The 24,000-nt window shown below is 41.0% G+C and overlaps 1 protein-coding gene across 2 annotated transcripts in view; it reads left to right on the forward strand.

The window, feature by feature from the left end:
- Positions 1–1,474: 1,474 nt before the first annotated feature.
- nectin1b (nectin cell adhesion molecule 1b) overlaps positions 1,475–24,000 on the forward strand; it is a gene marked incomplete at its 3' end in the record, with an annotated part of 164,324 nt that continues 141,798 nt past the window's right edge. The window contains exon 1 of one of the 2 annotated variants that reach the window (XM_083913856.1): positions 1,475–2,553. In XM_083913856.1, coding sequence (XP_083769982.1) covers positions 2,502–2,553 — 52 coding nt within the window. In that variant the 5' untranslated portion in view covers positions 1,475–2,501. The remainder of the gene's footprint in view (positions 2,554–24,000) is intronic. The other variant, XM_083913857.1, reaches the window with a different exon arrangement.

Below are 24,000 nucleotides of genomic sequence, written 5' to 3' on the forward strand. Positions count from 1 at the left end.
GTAAAACTGACATGGTTAATTTACACTGTATACTTTCTTCTTAACCCTGGAAATACCCATGAATTGCTTCTTTTCATGTGTACCTTGTCAATAGACAGAAATAGATGCTGCAAACTACATTCAGTTGGCATGATTCCATTAAGCTGAAACCACTACTTTGGGGGAAACATGCAGAATTTCAAGCAGAAGCCATTTAAGTTTTTTTTGCAGCTTTGTATTTGACCGAACAAAATGTCAAGTCCCACAGAGCTCATCAGTATGCTTCCAGTACAGAGGCAATAGCCTGGTTTTATTGTGTTTAACAAGATTGTAGGCATGTTTAACTGCACATCCTTCACTTAGCGTGATTTATGTTGCCGTGCCACAAACACTACACTGACCCTAATAACAAATTGGACCAGTGCTGTTTTGTCATGCCAGGTAATTTCTCTGGCTGTTCAGCAGATAACTCTTTGGTGCTGATCGTGAAACTCCAAACACAGTCGACTATGCGATATTAAGCATGATGGGCTTGATCTGTATTAATTATCTGAAGAACCAGTGTCCACAAGAGGGAAGTGTTATCACATTCATCCTGAACCCATTCATTCACAGGCAGCATACCTCCACAGGCCTGATCTTGTTTGGTTGCTCCTGGAGAAAATGATGAACTGGCTCAGGAAGGAAGAAGAAGGAAGGAAAAGGAGGGACGGTTACCATTTGTCAGCTCCACATCCCATGCACATGCATACACACTAATATACTGTATAATTGAAGAAGTACAGAAAATGTATCAGTCGTTTATTTTCCACTCAATAAACGTCCAGTGTCGCTTCCCTCATTTTTATTTAACTAACATTACCTCACTATGGGAATATGTAAGGATGACTGTTTGTGGATCACCTAAGGTCTGTGGTGCATCAGGTATCATATAGGGGACCCCTGCATATGAAAAAATAACACACTTTCTCTCTTTTTTCCCAATTTGAAGGTGTGCTGTAATAATAAATGTATTGTTTTGGGGTATTGCTGCCTCTAAGGTGGGTCCCAAAAGTGATATATGCTCCTATTTTGCCCGTTGGAGATCAATGAAAAAAAAAGAATATATATATAAATATCATATATCAATATGGAATATTTGAGCATTGGGGAGAAAATTGTCAAAATAAAATGAAGATGTGTCTTTTATTATGCCGACTGCTTCTCACCTGTATACCAGTGTCTATCAGGCATCTTCCTCAACATAGAGGGACGCTTTGTTTTTTAATGTAAATCAGTTTGTTTCAGTAATCACCGTGCTAGTTTTGGTTTTGATTCTCATTTCCCTTTAGTCTCAAAGGTTTCAGTGGCTCTGTGGACGCTGCGGGGTTTCAACACGAGTGCTATTTTACAATTTCATTATTTCACTTCAGCACGACTGTACACGCTGTGTTCCTGTCCTCTTCCCACATCCCCACCCTGTCTCTTCGGCTGCTCTTGTCTCAACCCTGCTCGAATAGTTTTTCCAATGCGCACAGCGTTATCACCCTCTGATCCAATCGAGTCATTTTGAGGACGCTTGACGTGCAAGAAAAGTTTGAAAAAGAGAGTCGCTGCTTCCTCGGGGGGCTACCGGGCTGCTGTAGTTTCTCGATGCTTTTGCATTTTGCAGGACAATCCAGGCTCCTCCCTCGCACAACGTCACTCGATCCCGATCTCTCCCAAAGCGTCAGCGATAGTCAGAACACACTGTGGTGGCAGATCAGCGGGGCGGTACGCATAGCGGGATAAAGCTACACCGTATTTCATCCAAAAAACAACAGCGAGGAAAAGGAGGGTGGAGGGCGCATCCCACCATTTCCAGAGTTACCACAACTTCACCGGCCTAGTGTGCTGATCTCTCCGGCTGGCCCTGCAGACAGGGAGAACCTGGAACTTAAGGAACGGTGCCAGCAGATTATCTGTTAGGTGCTGTGTCAAATCCCCAGACGGTAAAGAAAGGCGACATTTCCCGGAGGAACTCTCCAAGTGTTGGAAACTTCCCAGCGCAGCATCGATCGAGGACCTCCCGCCCACTTTACCTCTGATCCACAATCCTGGAAGGAGGGAGAGAGTCCTGCAGCCGCAGCGGTGGATGGATCAACAAAGGCTACATGGTTAAACTAGAAGAGCTGCTTTGATAAGAACCCAACTCCCCTTCTCTCCTTGCCTGCTGCTTCCAAAAAGACTCCCATCACCTAACAGTCGAATCTGCAGCCGCTTGGATCTCCTTTTTTGGGGGGGATCCTGCCAGGGTCTACTTAGTGCAAACTCTCCGCCAGCCAAGGAATCGCCGCAGACGTGAAATTGATGCTTTGGTACGGAAAAGCGCAAAACGCTCCTCTAGTTTTGCGAAAGTCTCCTACGGCTCAGTGTGGGAGGTAGACTAGTTCGGGCCGAAGTGGGATTTGCAGAAGTTGCATGCTTGGTCTTTGTCGTCGCGAGTGAGCCCCACGTTCATCCACTCTTAGGTTATCAGACGAGATCCGGATAGTTGAGGTGCCATGGCGATGTGTTTGGGGATGTGGATACTCCTGCTAGCGCTGCACGTCCAAGGTAAGCCGCAGACTTCAGCAGTGGAGACATCTGTGCCTTATTCTATCATCACCTCCTTGCTCCACAGTGTGTGTGTGTGTGTGTGTGTGTGTGTGTGCGCGCGTGTGCGTGCGCGTGTTCGTGCATGTGTCGCATGGTGTTTAGCAAGACTTGATTAATGCATGACTGGGTGGATGGATTTGATGGCGTGGTTTGTGTTTTGCAACAATATGTGTAAATGAGTGGGAGACAGTTCGTTAAGTGTTTTCAGTCTTGAAATGAAACGGCTGCAGAATACACATTTGTCTGCAAAATGTTGACGTTACCCGGGCAGCAGGCAGATGGCGATATGTGCGAAGTGTGTAGGCCAGCAGACCCCAAGTTTTCCAATATCTCATTGTAATAGCAAACCATAGCCACAGAGTGCTCCTGAATGATAATTGAAATGTGTGACCTGTTATCTGCAGCTCCTGCCTGTCAGTTGGATATTGTAAATTGTTTTAAAAATAACTCATGATATCTAAATCCTTCATTTTAAACTGATAATTAAATCCACAGGCCTTTGCTGTTTTCATATTCAATCATGATATTTTCTGAGGAGTGAGTCAGGATGTGGTGACATTTGTCTTCGGCTCCAGTCATACTTTTGAGAAACTGCCCTGAATGCATCATAGATCTTAGAAGATGGAGTGTGTGTTTTGGGCGGAGGATGGGGTGTCGAGGGAAGCACTGGTGGCTGATAAATGGAGTGATAATTTGACATTGATCATTCTGAAATTAAATTTTCCTCAGTTGGGCCTAATTATTTAAACACATGTATTTGACTTCTATTTTAAGGAGCGGCGTTATTCTGTTATATTGACGACCTTCTAATTGGAAAACAATAAAACACTATGTACATACGCCTGTGTTTGTGTGTGTGAGCCATTATCCAGAGGGGTTTTAAGGCTTAACTGAAAGTTAACTGGTTTGTTTACATCTTGGACGAGTAAATTCTCTCTGGCGCCCCTATTTTAAGAAAGGAATGGAAGAGGGTCAAGTGTGGTCAAGAAATGTCCGATCATGTTTTGAATGGCACTGATATCCTCATTTTCCTTGACGAACTGCAGCTTGTAGGCCACATGTTTACCTAATCCTGTGTTGGAGATCGTTTTCTAGTCTAATAAGTCTTATAAAAGTACTTTCAAGGCGCATATTTTTGTCACATCTGGGTTGTTTTTTCACGTCCTTCGTGGCGTCATGTGTTTAAGAACGATTGAAATCTTTTGATCAAAAGCCCTGTCTGATTTACATTGAGATGATCCCTTTGCTTGTGGAGAAGATCAGGATTAACTGGTTCCCTTGGGATTCAGGGTGGAAATCTTTTGAAGCTGTTCGATCAAGGGAGTGGAAAATGTCTCAAAAATTTGACTTAAAGTGTCCTTGAAACGTCTTATTTCAGTAGGCAGGAGGTGTTTTCTAAGCCTAATTAGACATCGTCCATATATCTTTGCTTTTGTTTTCTTCTTTTGAATAGCTGTTTTATTTCAAACCAAAGTGAATGAACAATTCATACTTTCAGACATCTTATGAAAGCAAAGGCTTGGAAAATGTTTTATTGCAGCAGTTGTTTGGACCCATTTCTTTTGACATGCAAAAACAAGAATCTGGTGTTTCCCCCAGAGGTTAAAGGGCATCGCCATAAATGCCCACTGTCTTTGATGGCTTAATTGATATACAACATGTTCCAGATCCTTCCCTCATTACAGAAGCACAAACAAGTGGGAGAATGGCCCTAACACATGCACATAGCAGTAAAACCCTGTTGTAGTTATCCATCAGGGAAAGCCGTTTGTGCTTGTCATGGTAATAACTGTTTGTACATGTATAAAGTGCCAAATTCGTACACAGAAAATATTCCGACCTGCTCGCCAAACAGATTATCAAATAAAAGAGCATTCAGAATAATGGATCTGTGAATAGTTACAGCAGATCTGCTCTTGCTTTCTTATATTAGCACTCAGTCTCTTCAGTATTACAGTCTGATATTTAATTGAGTGTGAATTGAGTTAGCAACCAGGTGGTTGTTTATGGCTTGGCTCCATCCTCGGCTCCTGGTGCTGTATGAGCCCATATAGCTATCACTCTCAGTGGTGGGACAAAGAGATTTTCCAGCTTATTCCTCATCTTAGTTGGATTAAATATTTGGGAAATGAATGCTCAATGGTGGACTAGCATCAACTTTGAATGCACTATTCTTCAGGGAGGGAAATTGTGTAGTTGTGAATTATAATCTATGTAATGACTTGGCAGCATGCAGGGTAAAATCATTTTGCTGGGGACCACTGTTGTTCAGTTCTGTCAGTCATAATGCAGTCCCTTAAAGTGCTGGGCGGTATACCGGATAGTCTCACATTGCCAGACCATACTCCAGTGCTGCAGTAGGTCTGGCTGCACGAGTTCTGGTAGGGGGGAGACAACGCTTGGGGCTGTTTGTATTTCTTTGCCACTAAGCCCCGGATGTAGCCACAGTGTCTTTGTGAAACAGATAATCGAGATAGCGGAAGGGACCTGACATCAAGCTGGTTGTCGAGCTTTTTACCGGCTGTGTACATCCGGTAAGCCATTTCATTTCCTGTATATATATATATGGATTTTTTACATATTGCCACACCATTTTAAGCAAAATGATATAATTTATTCACCTTGAAGAGTGCCAATCTGGAGAGGGGACCCCTATCTGAATATCCTTCTTACTAACAGTTCTAACTTTAACACAACAAATAATTACCAACACTCTAACTCTCTGGAAAAACACAATGGCACACGACAATCTGTTACACAAAAACTGAATTATTTACAAGATTACACTGGCGAAAGGCATGTTTTTATGTTTTAACTACTCTGTAGACCCATAATAAGGCCCAGTCGTGCAAACAAAAAAAACAAACAAACACTCATTATCCTGTGAAATAAGGCCGGGAAATATGGAGATATTTTTTTACGAGATACCTCATATTGTGACAATATTCTTGGGTTGACTATTGGTGCTTTCAAAGAATATTTACACAGTAAGAATATTGATAAATAATCATCAGCAATCATCATAATATGACAAAGTGGGTAAAGGCAAATAATATAAAAGCTAGAGCCGTCAGGTAAGTTCAGAAAATGACCTCACTTTACTGTATTGTAGCCTTTAAAACCAGGGAAAGACAACACTCATGTCATATTACAATATCCAAAATCTAGCACGATATTCTAGTCATGGATATTTAAAAACAATACTGTGATACAAATTTTTTTCTTACCCGCACTAGTCTCCCATATGAGTTTCTCTTGAATGTTTGGTCGCAAGTTTCTCTGTTAACACCACGACACAGCTGCATTCATTTGTGCTACTGCCCTTTCAACTGTTTGCAGCCTGATTTTCACATGAAGTCTCACTGACATGTGAACAACGGGTGAGGTCTCCTTTTGATGGACAGCTTTATTGTTGACTCTTAAGGGTTAATAGTGCAGCTAACTGACCGATTTCTATGCACAAGCTTGCCACGGCAGCCCTGTGCACGGCAGTCCATTATGACGCACAACAACAGGTCACATGCTGTGCGGCCGCAGCGTGTACCTGTTTTCAGAATAATTTGAAGCACGTTTGTGCACACAATGTCACATATTTCAGTTGGATTGATTGTTTGAACAGTCAGGGGGAGGCATATTCATTAATACTGTTGAAATAGTTTGATGTTGAGCACTGAAACAAGCATGGAAATGTTTCCTCAGATGGCTCATGGAATGAATACTTCTGGGACATTGTAATTAGCATTTTGACTTTCTCTCGTTTGAAGAAAAACTATAATTGCTGGTCTGTGGCAATTTATATTTCATTTGGATGACAGTTGTGATACAGTCAAATGGTGAGAGTCACTATGGGATTGTTGGGCATTGATGGTTTGAGTATGAATGCAAATGACTCTGATCTTCGTTCCTTTGGGGAGTCTCCCTTTGGTCCCTGCTGAGGTGATGGATTGGAGAGAGAGAGCTCCGAGTCCTAGGAGACTAGCTTGAGGCAAGCTGACAGGAGATTAAGCTTTGCTTTTGCTATAGAAACTAATGGAGGTACTTGGCCACTCAAACTTCATCACTTTGAGCATTTAGCTCATTGTGGTTCTGCTGTCAGCTCTTTAACAAATCCTTCTCCAAACACTGGTTGAAATGTCTCTCTAAAGCATAGTTTTCTTTTTTCTTAAATCTGCTATAATTCTGGAAATAGAGTTGCCTTTCATTAATTTCAGTGATTTTTCTTTTCTTTGGCAACATATTTGAATAAGCAAAGTTTTTTTCCATACACTGCAGCAGTTGATCCAAGTGGCACAGTTTTCTTTGCAGGTTCATGATGCACATTTCATGCCCTCGTGGTCTCTGCATAGAGCCTGCGTATCACAAAAAGGATAAATAAAAGATGACGATAAGCACTGAACCTAAATAATGGAAAGGTCATGACAAAATGGAGTGTTCTCTGCATGCAGAAGGCTGCATAAATAGTATTAAAGCCTGAATGAATGATAAATTAAGTTAAACTCTCCGATTGTTTGGAGTCTGTAGTTTATATGCAGGATTTTAGTCATGATAAGAAATAAATGAATGTTTCAAGGCCCCGACCTTACAGCTCGTCTGCATTTCTCTGTGAAAATGTAATAGTTTGGATCACGGAATGAAGCTATTTTAGTGCCTATGGAAGGATAGTCAAATATCACATCACGTAATGTTTGTCCCAGACAGCAGCTGTCTAAGGTTACTAGATAGCTTGTTTTGTCAGAACATGCAGCTCAGTATCATATGCAGTGTTTTCATTTGGTTGGTATTTTTGTGTGTGGTATCTCTTAGGTGTCCTCTACTGCTCCTCTGATTTTCTTCACACCAGACGGTCACCAGGATCAGGATGGAAAACACGTTTATAAGGGAGCTGTGCTGCAATTTTCTGCTTTTAAATCCTCGAAATTCGTCTCCGTTTCAACTCAAATTGCAGAATCAGCAAAGTGAGGAAAAAGGAAATCAATAAAGGGGATCAAATCTCGCCCAGAGCTGTTCTGATTTGGCATTAATCTGTCGAGTCGTTTTCTTTCTGTTTAGCCGATCCTTGTCGAGGGATTAAATGGTTAAATTCCTTTTCTGCTTCTGAGAATAGGAATTGACTGACTTCACTTGTTCTATGTTTCCTGTGCAGTTTGTCAGATAGCTCTTCCAGCATCTAAGGGTAGGCTTATTATGGTTCCTGAGTCAATGTAAATCTTCTCCAAAGACAAAGTAAATAAGCTCACATGTTGGAGGCATTGTGGCAGTTTTTATGTGACTTAGCTTGCCAATAGCTTGTGGAGTTTCTCCCTTGGAGCTCAGTTACTATAGTTACTACCTGTAATCAGTCATTTCAGTTAAAGGGAATTCATATTTATTTCTTTACAGCAACTGCATCCAGTTCTGAGGGCTTTTTGTGCGAAGGGAACGGTGCCTTTTTAATGCATCATTTTAATGTTTTTATGCAGTCGTCTTGTATTTTCTGCTTCGCAAGTTTAAAAAAAAAATTAAAATATAATATAATATTATAAGAGAATACCATTTTTTGTTCATTATGTCTGGGTTTACAACTAGGACATTAAGTCACAGACTGATCTGGGATTGAGAGAGTGGATAATTCCTGGTCTTCCCACTAAGGCTAAAATAAAGCAGATCTTATCAGTGCAGCTTCCACCCCCACTATGTGACTGCCTGAACAAGTCAATTTACAACAGGCGGCTGGGCTGATGTGCCTCCATTACGGTGCAAAGGAGTCCTGATAACTCATCAGTGAACAACCTGCTCAGCCTTAGGATGAAGGACAAATAGATTCAGAATGTAGAAATACTACAGTATGTTAGCAGACTGCCCCCTGACAGCCGATGAGTTGAATCATCCATCGGTGACCCCTGATTGTTTTTTAGTTTTGTTAGTCTATCAGTGTGCTTTACATTATATTTTTATATTCCTGCAGGACAAGCGAGGTGGTTCCCGGTGGTGACGATGACAAAAAAGTCACACCTACATAGCATGATAAACAAAACAGGTCAGGGGCGGGTTGTTGATATCGTGGCAGACCCCTGATTTACTTAGAACTGTCCGTCCCGGTTGGCAATCGTCCCTACCAACAGAGAGAGACGGCACAGTGAAAATGAAGTCCACAGAAAAAAAAGTGTATTTTTTTTCACCTTACTGGCTTGATTAACTTTGAGGCTCTTCTTCTCCATGTATTTCACTCGCAACGCTACTTAATGAACTATTGAGGTGGGCTGGGATTCATTTAAAAAACTTGATGGATCAGTTGATGCTGTTGCCATGTTTTCTGCTGTTTGACTCAGTTGATTTTTGTGCTGACTTGTGCAGTCTTTTGACAGGAGCTGGCCTTCAGCTCTGCCTCTTACTGTTCTGGATCAGACCGGTGTATCAGCCAGCTGATATATTGGGGAGATAAAAAGCCTTAAATTAAATATATAATCAAAGTTTCTCCCTGACAACAATTTCAATGTGGTTCTGTTCTCATTGTTTTTGTAATTCTATGTAATTGTTCAGTAATGTTAAGTGTAATACATTTTCCAAAGTCGGTAATGTATTCCAGACTTTCTTTCTTCCTGCTCTCCCCATTTGGTAGAACTGTTTATTCACAGTTTCACTGGCGATTTCTTGTGCTTTTGACACTCAACTGCTGAATAGGTGGCATTTCCATCTTGTAAAAACAAATACTGCTGAAAATTCTGACATTTTTCTAAATTTGTGACCTGAAATAACTTATAAGACATTGAATATTTATATAAACCGTCTCCAACTTCTGACTGGAAACGTCTGTACCGCGCTCAAAAACCATATCTGTCATTCCCATTACAAGCCTTGCAGCTCACCCACTGCACAGTGCCATCCACTGATAAATGCCCTCCAGTGGTGAAGCTGAAATGGAATATTAGCTTGCAGAACAACACAATTTAGCAGAGGTTTCAATCTTTCGTGACAGAAATGTTCAGAAACAAAGTAGTATCAAAATTTCCCTCACTGTAACACAAAACCCGGGGTTGGAGCTGATCTCCTGCCAGGACTTTACATTTTTCTCTTTTCTGTTCTACAAACTTGTGTGTACCTCCCTCTCCCTATATGTCTCTTCTCCTCTTCCATCTCTTTGCTCTGCCTTTGAGGACGCTGCACTTGATACAAAAGGGGGTTTGTTTCATGGAATGTTTCCCTTTTTAATGAGTGATGGTGTTCACTCATTTAATATTCCACACTGATATCTCTTTGAGAGCTGTCTGTGCTTCAAAGCATCAGAGTGGTTGTAAATGGGAGGGGGGGGGGGGGGGGGGCTTCAGCAGTTTTGGTGATGTTATAAGGGAGGGGGCTGCTTAGAAAACACAAACACAGGTTTATTTATTCTCCCTGACATATAGCTAAGCTTCCCGTGTGCGGCAGCTTGGTGCAAAGCTCCTTAGTGCCCTCGTCCTGTGCAGACAGACTAGCAAAATATGATTGATAACAGGTCGGCTCTGTGTCTGTCATATTCCTCTCAGTGTGTGTCTTTCATTCATGTTTGCACCTTTCCCTGCTGTGATCGACTTAAAAGATAATTGCTCTCGTCAGAAGGATTTCAGTTGCCTATATGTGAACATTTCTGAGAACATTTCAGCTATTATTCTTCACTCCACCTGCACAACAGCTGACACCATAACCTCCCAGTGCTTGTCATTATACTGAGATTGAGGTCAACCTTACATGAGTGGTGGAAATTCTTCATTTTGTGTGTGTGTGTGTGTGTGAGAGGGGGCACATGATTCAACTTTGCAGTGTAAGAGATGAAGATAAACAGAGAGATGGCCTGCAGTTTGGCATTGATCCTTCTGTTCTGTTAGTAGAATCTATTCTGTTCTATTCAAAAGCAACTAATGTAGTCTGCTATTGATTCCCCGGTTTCGAGTCCAATGTTGCATTTTTTCTAGAAAATCAGGTGTGCCAAATGGCTTCCGCCTCCTTCTTGTATGACTCACCTTTTTGTTTTTTAGGTGGCAATGCAATGAATGTGGCTGTCTATGTGGATTTTCTATTTTAATATGTGTGGAAAAGGAGTCGAGCGAGTGAATTATCTAACCACTAGTCCCACCTCCGAGCCGGAAAGTGGTTGTGTTTATCCCTTTATCTCGGGCTGTGACAGACAGAGTCTGCGTCTACACTGCACCTATTTAAACTATTGACTTGTATGCATGCATGAGGCAAAGCTGTTGAAGCTATATTTACAAGTCTAAATGCTGTACACTGTATCACAAGTACAGTACATAATATGCCAGTAAAGAAAAACAAGGAGAACATGCAACAATCTGGTCTTTTCATTTATTAGGAGGCCCTTATTTTAACATGGACTAAAGGGACTCATATCATTAATGCGAGATGTACGCATACCCACCACACTTGAGGTCTCCATCACAGAGAGTGCTCACAGGGCTTCTACCGTATCAATAATGCATTATTTTAGGGACTGACAGGTTGGGAAGCAGGTCTCCCTCACAAGGACCTACTGCTGTACCTGTCTGTGCTCTTCCAACCTTGTATCTTAGAGAGCATGTCCAAGGAATGGTTATACATATTTATATTTGAAAATAAACAATATGTTTTTAACCATGCATCAGCTTATACAGTATGTGTTGCTTTTTTACATGAACAAATGACATAAGCAAGCATTTTGGCAAGGTTAGGTCAAATTATTCCCAAGTTACATTACAGATACATCTAAGCCAGGCTATTATACAGAAGAATGAATATAATATGAAAGATGACAGTAAATGAAAGATAAAAACAGATTTTGAACATTTAACAATCTGATGCTAAATAAACTTGTGAAAAGAATAGGCATCACATCAAACACTTATTGCAGTAACGTAATGTTTCTTTCATTGACACCATATTGACATCATATTGTCTGTGATATAAAGCATTAGTTATATCAGTCCATAGCAACTCAAATACAGGTTTTAGGTCCGGTTGTCATTGACCTGGATCAAACTACTAGTCGCCATTGGCTTTTTGTCTGGGTTACTTTTTACTGTTTCCCTAAAGGTAATTCTCTCTAATGTAGAAAAGTTGCTTATAAAATGCCTGCTGTAACCCCCACCCCGTCTCTCCTCCTCCTCCTCCTCCTCCTCCTCTTCACTTCTTTTTGCTTCTTCTAGCTGAATAACTTTGCCAGGGGTTTCCTCATGGGAGCTTCCATTCTGGCAGCACACGTCTTGCTTGGCTGCGGGTTTGCAAGTAGAATTAACCAGTCAGGAATCTGAGAGGGCTTTGATACCAGTAAAGGAATCATGCAGGGCCATTTTGTAGTTCACAGCAATTGTCAATTGAGCCATGAGGATGCCAAATGTCATGTCGGGCCAAAGAAACAGAAGGTTGGGGGGGTCAAGGGTCCCCCCCACTCCGCCCCCCACGTGTTAAACATATGAGTTGCAACATTTAAATGTTATGCAGATATAAGTGGCCACAAGAACACCTACTCACTGACCCTGCACCCACGTAGATCATACTCTCACAGAGGTAGAGTGAACAGTGCAGTTCCCTGCCTTTATTGATGTATCCGAGTTTAATTTTTTCCCCACATTTTAACCATATGTTCCGTTCACATAGTGCACAAGAATATTTATCTGGATACAAGAGCTTGCAATTGTTCCCGGCAGTGTGTACCTACTTTGTCAGCATTATGAAACTGAAAATAGAAGCTGAAGAGGAACACATTTTGAAAAGAGAAACTTGATATAGAGGCTGTTTAATTCAACAGCAAAATCCTTAAAATACCTCCTGTCTTCTGGCCTGCAGACTCATACCTCAGGACGCCAAGTTTACAATTGTTTTGCAGAGGGTTTAAGGTTCCTGCCTTTCTTTTCAAAGTCGTGGAATGAAATTTGCAAGGGAAAATACCAGCGTAAGTGTAAAGAGGAAAAAGGGAAATGGAGATTTACATGTAGACCCTGCGGGGATGGGAGTTTGCAGTGGGTCATGCTTTTCTCGAATGAGGGTGATTCTAGTTTGCCTTGAAACAGTCTTCTTGTCTGAAGTTCTATTTAGGCACATTGGGGCTGCTCACTGAAAGAAAAGACGTGCAAATAAAAGTTAATTTAATTTTTTACAGCTCATTAGCCGTTTTCTTTTTTTCTAAGTGGACCCCTCTACACCAACTGATATTCTACATTAAAGCTATCTTCAAACAGACTCGTTGCCTGTTGCATAATTTTTAGAATATTATGACACATAAAATAGTAAATTAAATTTAAGCTCCATAATGTGCTAAAGATCATATTGTCCGCTGAATTAGTTTAATTAAAGCCTCTCTTAATGAGCAATTCAGAAGCTCAATTAGATCTTTTTGAACAAATGGGTTCAAGTCGAGATTAAACTGAAGTCCCTTGTTTCAATAGACTGCTCAATATGTGATGAAAGTAGTCAGGGAATGATACTGATGTGAATGAGTCCCACATCGTCAAGGGTTTGTTTCACCCCTGCTCTTTGTAAAATATTGGTGGAGCAATAAAAGAAGAAATCATTTCTACGTCATGGTCCTCCAGTGGATGTAATCCAAATAACAGGAGGCTGAATCTATATTTGGTTGTATGGGATTTAAAGGGTTAATCCTATTGATTGGGTTGTGGAATCTGCCCATGTAATTCTGGGGGAAGTTTTTCTGACTTCTCACTGTTGGAGAGATTTGATGTGTGGGATCCAGGGGCAATCCCATCGGCTCCCTAACCCCTCTTTTCATTCTCACACCGCTGCTGCTTCTTGACTAGCTTGGGGTGGGTGTTTGTTTTTGCTGGGAAGACCCGGGAAGGAGTTCACTGAGGCATGAACACACACATACACACACACACGTATGTGCGTGTGCGTCGCAGAGTGCACAAATGCATATGTCCGTACGCAGGCCTGAGGGAGAAGCAGTTTCACGTTGCCGGCCCTGCTCCCCCCTGATCCTGACCCACTTTCTTTTTCCCCGCACGGCGTTCCCTCTTTAATTGCCGCGCGGCACTCTGAGGCCATCTGCTCGACTGAGGCCCGTCGCCATGGCGATGCTGGGAGGCTTTTCGGATTTGCTGTGGACTGACCAACAGGGAAATAGAGGTCAGGGAATGGGGGTAGGGTGTTGGACAGTCATAGGGGCACCAGAACTGTATGATACATCTGTGGGGAAAAAAATAATAATAACAAATATATTTTTTTAGGATGTATCATCCAATTAATTCAATGAAGTCTGAGAGGTTCTCCTTAACCTGAGGGGCATAGAACATGTTAATCCCTCTATTTACGCTAAAACATAAAAATAATGACATTTTTATTTGTATGGATTTCATCTGGCACCAATAGTAAGCTAGAATGTCCCAAACAGGAAAATAAAAAGTTTATATGGTACTTTACACATATACAGGGCTATTTTTCTGTGTTACGATTACTGTGGTGCTTCAGTCACATGTGTATTTAGCATCGTCTCATCTGCCTGCTCCGATCATATTGAGCTGTGTTCTTTCATCCTCAAGAGTGTCTTTGTATATTTTGCTGCTCCTGCTTATTTCCTTCCCAATGACACGCCTCAGTGAGGAAGCAGTTGCTGTGTTTCCAATTAACACTCAGGCGTATTTCAGAGCTGCGGTCTGCACGGCTAGGATGCCTCATGCTTCTCAGTCCATCATTTGCACTTGCATCAAGCCTGCCCTGTGTGTTGTTTAAACAGTCAGATATTCCATGCCAGTTGCACAGGATCATTTTGCCAGTAAATGGGGCATTTTATTCCAGCAGAATGTTTTACTTTCTAATGGAGTCTTGGTATTGACCTCTGACACATGCACTGTCCTCAGCTTTGGGACACACTTTTTATATTTACTCCTCTTTTAAAGGTCAATATTAGTAGCTGTCATTTCTGAAGTGCCATTTATAGGTCAATACCTCATTAGTAATCTGGTGGAGTTTGGATCAAATGTGGCTGCTGTCTTGTCTGCAACCATAGCCACTTTCAAGTTCAGAGAAAAGCCACATGATTCTTTAACACTGATGCGTAACATTGCATGTTTATAATACTATTTAGTTAAGCAGTCTGGGCTTATTTTTACTCTAGAGCTGTAACTAATGATTATTCCCTATATTTCTTGATTATGTTTCCGATAGTTTGAGCTATAAAATGGGAGAACATAATGAGAAACGGAATTGTATTGGTGATTTCTAAATTATCCAAATTGTTGTACATTCATTTTCAATCATCAACTTGTAATAATTGACACACTGTTTCAACATGGTTACAACCAATTGGTCTACAGGAATGCTGTTGCGGCAGAATACTACAGCTAATAATACTAATACTACAGTGACCAATAATGTGGGTTTGCCTGTAGTCAACATGTCATGGAAGACAGACTTAACAATGGTAGCATGTCTCTTCCATTGAATTCTACTACAGTGTGGTGTCTGAGTTACAATGTGTTTATACCAGATTTCTCAACAAGAGTCCGACCTCCGACGAAGGCTGTCAGAATCTGCAGACTTTGATATCGTCGCTATCTGCATAGATGCCTCAGACAGCTTATTTTGCTTCTCCATCACCTGCCAGTGACAGAGTAACACAGGAGGCTGTGACAGCAGAGGAGGTAGCTCTGTCAATTTAGACTCGGTGAGCACTTGATCTCTTCACTGCCCTAATGTACAGTCTGAGCTGAAGTTAACGCAACAATGTACCCAGTTCCTGTAATTTGACCAGGCCCTTTTCAGCATTGTGAAAAGATAGGGAGAACATCAGTCAGGCTGCTCTCCAGTCAAGGTCATGATGTTGAGTGCTGGATGTGTTGTATTCGCTACCATGCCCTTCGTTCTGACACAGCTTATCCAGCTGCTGCTGTGCAGAGGTGGGGCGGGAACTGCTGCTCTGTAGGCAACACCCTAGATTATGTGCTCGGAGAGATTAACCAAATCGCACGATGTTGTGCTGTAAAAGTGACAAAGTAAAATTTCATCTAGCCAGTCCTGCCCACATTTGCCCCTTAAGCTGTGTTGAATGTTTTTTCTGTGCATCTTATCATTGCCTAAATGAGCAATACATTTATAGCTTGACATGAACTTGTGCATTGATAAAAAATAAACAATCTTTCCAAAGCATTATGTCAAGGCAGAGCACTGTGGATGGAGTGATTTTCATGGTCCTTGTTGTGCCAAACTCCTGATTGCAGTTTGAAAGGAGGCCACGCTAAATGAGGACTCTAATTACCCCTCCTCAAGTGCTCATGCTGACTACGCAGTGGTGCCTTTTTGATATGTTTAGCAATGGCCGTCTGCCTCCTCTTTCCTTGCTTGAACTGAGCTTTATTGCTACTTTTAGTATCATCCAACTCCGGGCTCTCCTTTGCGACCCTATCCATGGCTGTTTATGCTCAGAAGCCTATACAAAAAGTAATCTTACTCCCTTTTTATAGACAGCAGGGGGAAGAAAGGTTGTTCACTATTCAACTGAATGCAATCCACTCTACCACTCAACAACATATTTATTTATTTACCATCTCGATGCCATTTTGGTCTGCAGAATCCCTGGAGAGGAAAATGCATTAAGCCACTCACTGTATTTACTTGTGCTGGATTGATGCTGATGTGTGAGGGCAGACCAGAGGATGGAGGATGGGAAATTGATCATTGGTGGATGAGTGTCAAGGGAATCCTGACATTCACAACTGCTTTTCACGCTTTGAGCTTGGAGAATTCATCGAGCAGAAACTCAGTGTCATCTGAGAATACATCTACTTACCACATAGATTAAGACATTGCTCTTTGTTCGAGCATACACACTAAAGTGGTGATTGCATGAGATAATTGACTCACCTTGCTTGTCTGTACACTCCATGTTATTATAGTGATTAAAAAAAAAAAACACATTTCATGGTATTAAGCCCTGGTACTCGCAGTATGCAGTGTGATCAGGTCATTCTCCAAGTTACACTTTGTCTAAAAGTTTGCAAAATAATTGGATGGGGCCACGAACATACAAGTCCCTGTAGAAGTCTATGGCTTTGATTTAGGAGCACAAACAAAATTCCACCGTGTGAAATCAGCAATATTTGCACCAGTGCTATAAACATCTCATGGTTTGCGACTGTAAAATTTGCCTTCATAGAAGCTGTCATTTTAATAATTTCTCTGCAGCAACTTCAAATCAGCAGGGCATTGGCCTTTGACTTGCAATCGCTGTGGGTTGCTGTACTCTTGCCAAGGATAAACAGAGTAAATGTCTTGATATATTTCAGAGAAACCTGCAGCACAATTACCCATCTTCATAAGATCAAAAATAATCATAACAATCACAGCAGGTGCAACTGGTTAGCTGCAGCTGGCTGTGAATATGGCCACATTGGTATTATGTGTGAAGGAAAGTGGGCTGTAGGATAACTGATAAAAAAACAGAGAAGTTATGAGTAGGTTGGGCTAGTTTTTGCGCTCTACTGACGAGTGCTATACCAAATACTGTGTAATTATATAGGCCTACTGTGGATGATCTCTACTGAGTATGGGAATGATAGTCATGCATTTAGGTGAGGTAATCCCCGGAGCAAAGGTCTGGTTTATTTAACATTTACACAAAGAGTGTCTCCAAAACTAAGCACAGCTAAGATTATGTGTTCTGCAAATACAGTTTGAATAATAAATGATATCCTTTCAAAATTCCATGGGAGATAAACAAAAGCAAGGAATGAAAGGCTTATCTCTGTGCCTTTGAGGTTTGCTCTCCCACACACCTTGAACAGTGTTCTCATCTGACAATTTATTTTGATTCGTTTTTTTACGTTTTGAAAGGCCTGCAGAAATGTACAGTAAGAAGGGAACCAATGAAAACTACCATTAAATACTGTCTATTATATTTTGAATTAAAGGCATTTTAAGGATGGGTAGGAGGATCTCCAGGCATGAATAAGCCCTTTGTGCTGCATGTGTAGACTCATTTGTTTAGCTCGTCTGATTTTCATGCGGTGGATGACAAATTAGACTTAACGAATAACGAGAGGATTACAGGCCTCACTTTTTCATGATGGTGCAAGTTTGTGTGAATCCACATAATTGTTGATTATTTCTCAGTCTTTGTGGGGAGTCTAAAACTTGCTCCCACAGGTTTGATGCCTTGATATTCAGGCTGAATTTGCCCAAATCCGCATCATTATTGTAAATTAAATTTTATCCTCAACTGATTTCCCCAGTTAAAAAAGGGTTTAATTAAAAATCAAACGATGCGTGCTGGATGAATGTACATATTGTGATGCTGTCACACAACTTTAAAATGTCGTTATTCCTAGCCATAGGAGGCTGAGGCGACTTCCTTTACTAGTTTATTCAGAGGATTAATTAAATGTAGTTAATTAATATTCTCAACTTGTTATGTCTTTCAGATTATTCACCACCGTTGCTTGAACCTAAGATTTAGGATCAGTATTTATAGGAGACTGTCAGGAGCTGTCAGCCTCCTATGAATCAACAAGGCTTCACAACTCAAAAGCCAGTTGATTTGTTATAAATCAAAGGTTGAGCAGACGAAAATCCGACCAAGATGAATAAAAAAGATCCATTGAGAAATGTGTAACCTTTCTGCAGACAGACATACTCTGTGATTTATCGGCACAAAGCTGTTTGCTCCTCCTCCTTCTATTATGTATTTTAAGTATCGAAGGAAATGAATATGTCCAAGAGAGTGAATGAGCTCAGGCAGCATGACCGCAACTCATGCATTACAATAGAGTGTGCGCAGCCTTTTCCTTCATGCAAACTCGCCTCAGTGAGGTCCTACTATACTATCCAATCCCCCGGAGCTGGCTTGCATGTGTGGAAGTATTTTTAGTAACACACATGCATACACAGCGGTCTGTGTTTCCAGCGCGATGTGTCAGGGCAGCATCATGTTAAGGATTCAGTCAGATGGTCCTTAACGTTTTGCCCAGAGCTCAGCAGAAGGGACGTGTTTGTACCCAGCACTGGAGGGAGGTCACGTGCTGACCTCATTGTGTGCACGAGTAAGTGCACTCTGCAGCATCAGTGAGCGGCTCTCCTCCACATAATGAGAAAGCGACTTATTTCAGTGCTTATAGCTAATAGATTGATTTCCCTGGCACAAATTTCCTAGACAGAATCATTTTTTTACCCTCTCAAGGCGGTGAGAGAGGCCAAGGCAGCAGTGAAAAATGAAAATGGACCCCTTCTCTGAAAACGGAAAGATTTAATATTTTTATCCCTAGAAAGGAACTGACACGCTTTATCACTCTTTGCCTCACCCACCCCCGCTCATCCCTCAATAGGGAGCTGTGTGCTGCACTGCCATGGAAAAGCACTTTGCAATGGAAAAACCACATTGCTCCTTCGTAAACACCGAGGTTAATGTCTTATTTACAAGCTGCAGCCCCCCCACGGTTGACATGTTGGCACAAATGTCTCGCTGTCTGTTTGAAACAGCGCAGGCATAGGTGATCCAAAGATGGACAAATCTATCTTACGCTTTCTTCCTCTCAGTGTTTTGGCCTTAAGAAAGTTCCATATCCCCGTTCCCGGACCTTCAAAGATTGCAGCTGGCCTGCTTTCCTCACCAGTACATTAACTCCTGCAGCCTGCGTTGCTTCACTGGAGCAGATGCAGCCAGAAGAAAACAAAGCTTACAGGCCAGGGGGTTAATCACACTCACCTAGAGGTCTGTCAAACTCTTGCCAGGTGTGTCACACTCAAAGTACACTTGACTTCCTTTATTTGCTCTTTGACCCCCCCCCCCCCCCCCCCCGAAAACAGGACATATTGAAGATTCTGAACTTGATAGATTTTTGTTACAGCCTATATCTCAAGTTTACATGCATCACTGACAATAAAAAAATTTTTATTTGACATTTGAACTTTACTTTTTTTCAACAAAAGCATGGCTTTATTTTGTCATTAAATGTTAACTCATATCCCCCAGTGATTCTATATATATATATATATATATATATATATATATATATATATATATATATATATATATATATTATTATCATTATTATTATTATTATTATTATAATAACAAGATTGTTGATAAAAAAACAATGATTCAGTTAAATATTCTGTCTTTAATCAATAGGAGGCATAATACGATGATTGTATCAATCAAACCAGAACAGTCAGAATAAATGAAAATGAAAACTATTTCCCTTTTAATTTCCCTATTTCCCCACCCATGACATTAAGATCCCCTTTCAGTTCCAATGCACGGATGTATTTGAAAAAATCATAAGTAAAAGCCACACCTCTTTCATATATTTTATTTTGACATACAATTGGCCATGTTTGTTAGAAAAGGGGATGGGGCTCAACTGCAGTCCACTTAAGTTGATATGAATCACTATGATTGGCTTATAGCAGGGGTGGGCAATTCCGGTCCTGGAGGGCCACTGTCCTGAATGTTTTAGATTCCCCTAACCCTAATACATTCCAGGACCGGAATAGCCCACCCCTGGCTTATAGACATCAAATCAAATCAAAGATGCTGAAAGTTCTCAGTGATGTTGTGTTTTTTTAAAGAAGTGAAGTAGATAGTACAGCGGTTGTCAAACACTTTAAATATTTTTTCTCTGGTTTTGACTGAATATCATCAAACATACCCTGCACAATGAAGGCGGAGTTGTGTAAGTTGATAACAAGAAAATACTACATAAAACAAGCAACAAAAAAAAAAGATGTACACCTTGTAGTTGTTTCAGATTACTTTGTGGCAAAAGTTGAGGTTAGTTTTTGGAATTCTGTTTTCTTTTAAAACTTTTTGACATTTGATTTCACATTGTGTACCACCATGTATTCATTCTATCTTTGTGAGATTGTTGCACAATACACCAGGGCTGCCTACATAAAGATAGTTATTCCTTCTCCTCCACTGATTTGTGACATTCACATTGTAACTCTGATGGTTTTGCATGTGACAGACAGTATTTGAGTAAAGCCAGAGTTGTATATCAATATGCCAGTGATACTTTCTATTGTGTTGGCTCTTGGCAGCATATTGACTTTATTTGCATTTGTAACCAGCGGGGAAAAGAGTTATTTCTTTAAAAAAAGAATTGTAAACAACTAGTTCTGGCATAAACTCATTTGAGAGCGAGTTTGATACCTAGTAAAGAACATCAAGGATGTCTCTTGGCCTTGTATTGTCACAAAACATAATGTTGAATTTTCCAAGCTGGTGCTGGCACAGTTGAATTCTTGTTAAGTCTGTTACATGCTTATCGTTTCTCTCAGTTCCCAGTGATGCATTTGTGTGGTAAAATGCCAATTCCCGCTTTTGAATGCCTCTCCTAAGACACAGCTGCCTACTTAGATAGCTAATGGCTGTGTTTTGTGCTGCAGCGCTGTGAGCTGAGTGTGGCATGATGGCATTTGTTCTGTCTGCCCAAGGCCTGGTCTGTCATGGTGTATCAGGCAAGCCAGTGGCCATGACTCACACATGAACCCTCTGGGTGCTGAAGCACACAGAGAAGACACAGGAGTTTAATGTTCAGCACCCGGAAATACATTTGTCGGTGTTTGGGGAATGGAGGTGCAGTGCTGATGAGGAGGTGTTCTCATAACAGCTGAGCTTGCGCAGGCATTTTTACAGTGCTAAAGGTGCACTTTTTTCTCTGCATCTTGATCTCAGTAAAACTATCATAATTTAATACTGCATTTGCCAGAGTTCTCTTTGCAAGCAAACAGCGTGTCCATCTCTGTGGCATCTGCTTCCTTGGATTTTCTCTTGATTTAGTTGATCTGTTTAGGCATTAGCCTTTTATTTGTCTGCTCAGTCACAGTGCTGCCCATTCTACTCCCTAGCTCTTCTGTTTATTTTCAACAAACTATTGTTTTCTGCTTTTGCAAACTTGCAAACTCACTTTGTGCCTGCTTCCCAGGAGTGGCGTGGCATTTAGCACAGCCAATTTAAAAACTTTCACTACTTGTGATGGATTGCGTTTATATCTTATGAACTCATGATAGGGAACAGCAAAACAAACAAACATTTAAATAAATGAAAATGTCACAGATAATTTGGCCTACTTTAACCTGGGTCCCCGAGATGTTTGCTGATATCGTCAGGTTCCTGTTTTCATTCCCTTTCCCTGCCTTTCTGCCTCCTCTGATGGCTTCATCTCACACACTGACGTATTTTCAGAATCATATCCATCAATAGATGTCAGGGAGCGGCCCCCTCTCATCACTGACAAAAACAGTGGCTGTTGTATAACATCATCTATCATCCTGGGGCCTTTGTTCAGCATCCTGTCTCATACGAGGGGCTAGCAGCCAGTGCGAGGGTGGCATTCTATTTGACAGGCCAGTGCAGATGCTAAATGACAGTGACACAAAGAGGGGGCCAACCACGCAGGTCCTGACAGGGCTTTTTTCCATAGAGAAGAGGCTTGACTTGACTTAAAGGCCCAACCCAAAATCAGATTACAGCGCCGCTCCTGACACCTCTTTGGCCTGGTTTTGATGTTTGTAATTTCCCTCGATAGGAAACACTTTTGATGTGACTGCTGAACGTCAAATGGAAATGTACTTTGAAGCCTTCAGTGGTTTCTTTGCCATTGTGTTGCTTGGAAATTATATTCATCCAGGGCCTTGGTGATTGAAATGATAATAGATGTAATTTCAGCTTTAAAGGATTTAACTTGTGCTTCAATGTTTGGAGTTGAACCATTAACTTGGCACAGTTATACTACAACTTATCTAACTTGTAATATCAACTGTGTGTGTCCTGTTGAAGTGTCCTAGAGCTAGAAACTGAATCATTGTCTGTTCTCTTATTGTAGTCACCCTGGATGAGAGTGTTTGCCAAATGCCTCAAGAGTAAATGTAATGATGATAATATTCATGGTGTTTCAGATTACCTTGTGTCTATTTTATCTGATGCCCTGCAGTAGAACTGCTGCTCTGAAACCTTTTGTTAAAATGCAGAATATAAAGTAAATCTAGATCTGCAGTCACATCTGTTATTGGGATCTGGATATATTGACTTGACTCCCCACTGTAGTCAAATTACAGTCTTGCCATTTGCAAACTTGTCTTTCTTGCTTAGGTGAGTTGAGGCAGGGTTTGGGTTCACATTGGTTTTGTTTGAGTGTATGCAGTTACTGTATCAGCTGCAGGCTGTAATCTTACAGGATTTGTGTCTTGTTAAAGTTTTGTTGTTCCCTGCTATTCCATTTTCACTGTAGTTGACATGTGACACTGGCTCCCATAGTGGCTCCCATGTCTACAAAATGTATTGCAAAATACCCCAAATATTTGGATAAATTAACTTTTTGGATATGAAAGGTATCTGTAGAAAGTTATTTTGGATGATCAAAAATGTACAAATTTACCATTACAATGTATTGCAAATGTATCCATCATTAGAAAGAGAATGATTATACTAATGGCCTAATTTCAAAGCTCTTCGTATGCAACTTTGATGTCCAGTCAGTCTCATTGTGTGGGATCCATTAGAGAGAAGGAAAGCTCGCCTTGATTCGCCTCTAGTGAAATAAATTAAATATAAATGCAGGGTATTTATAGATCTGAGGTGGCTATGCGAGGATGTGCCTCTTTAAACCCAACAGTGGTGAGAATACAAATAAAAGCAAAGCACATGCTGTGTTATACGCACACACAGGTGACATATTGTCCACCTGGAACGAACGCACTGATACATGCGTAAGACTAGTTGTTACTCATGTTTGTGCTCCGGTTATTCTAGGAAATCTGCAGAGCTGAAGTCATATTGTTTGTCAGAAGTATATAAGTTTAAAATGTAAGATTAGATCATGAGATAAGAAATAGTTATCCATTTTTGGTACTGTTCTGATTAAAACACTAATAGATGGTATATTTTTAACTTCTGTGCTATTTTTTCAAGTACGTCAGCCCTTGTTTGAATGAAAATGTCGGTGAAGTATTGTGCAGCCTTGGTGGAGGTATGCACTCTCTGAGTACTCTCTAGTTTAATGGAGTATTAGGTTATCTGTGTCTGTCTTTAAAGGCTGTCTGTGTAACTTTCAGAAAACCGTATTGTTAGTGACACCGGTGGTCATTAGTAAACTGTGGTTAGTATCCAGTTGCTCGCACCAGTATTCTTTCACACTCAATAGCGAGTGAGTACCGGCAAAAACAGCAAGATTGAACATAATGAAATACAATTTACAATTTATGATAACGCTAGCTTGCTGTTTGCAAATTACTCCATCCAGCCAATGTCACAAACCTCTGTTAAGTAACTGACAGCAGATCCATGTTGCACAGCCGAGCCACAGCCATCTTAAGTTTCGATGAGCTACATTTGTAGGCAAGCTAATGGGTCCGCCACTGGTTTGCTTTGTAACATTAGCTGATAAGGTAATTTTCAAGTGCCAAACCAGCCAGATCAGCCCTGGGAGTCTGGATGAATTTGCTGGCATT

The sequence above is a fragment of the Echiichthys vipera genome, assembly GCF_963691815.1.
Source record: "Echiichthys vipera genome assembly, chromosome: 5".
Classification (NCBI taxonomy): domain Eukaryota; kingdom Metazoa; phylum Chordata; class Actinopteri; order Perciformes; family Trachinidae; genus Echiichthys; species Echiichthys vipera.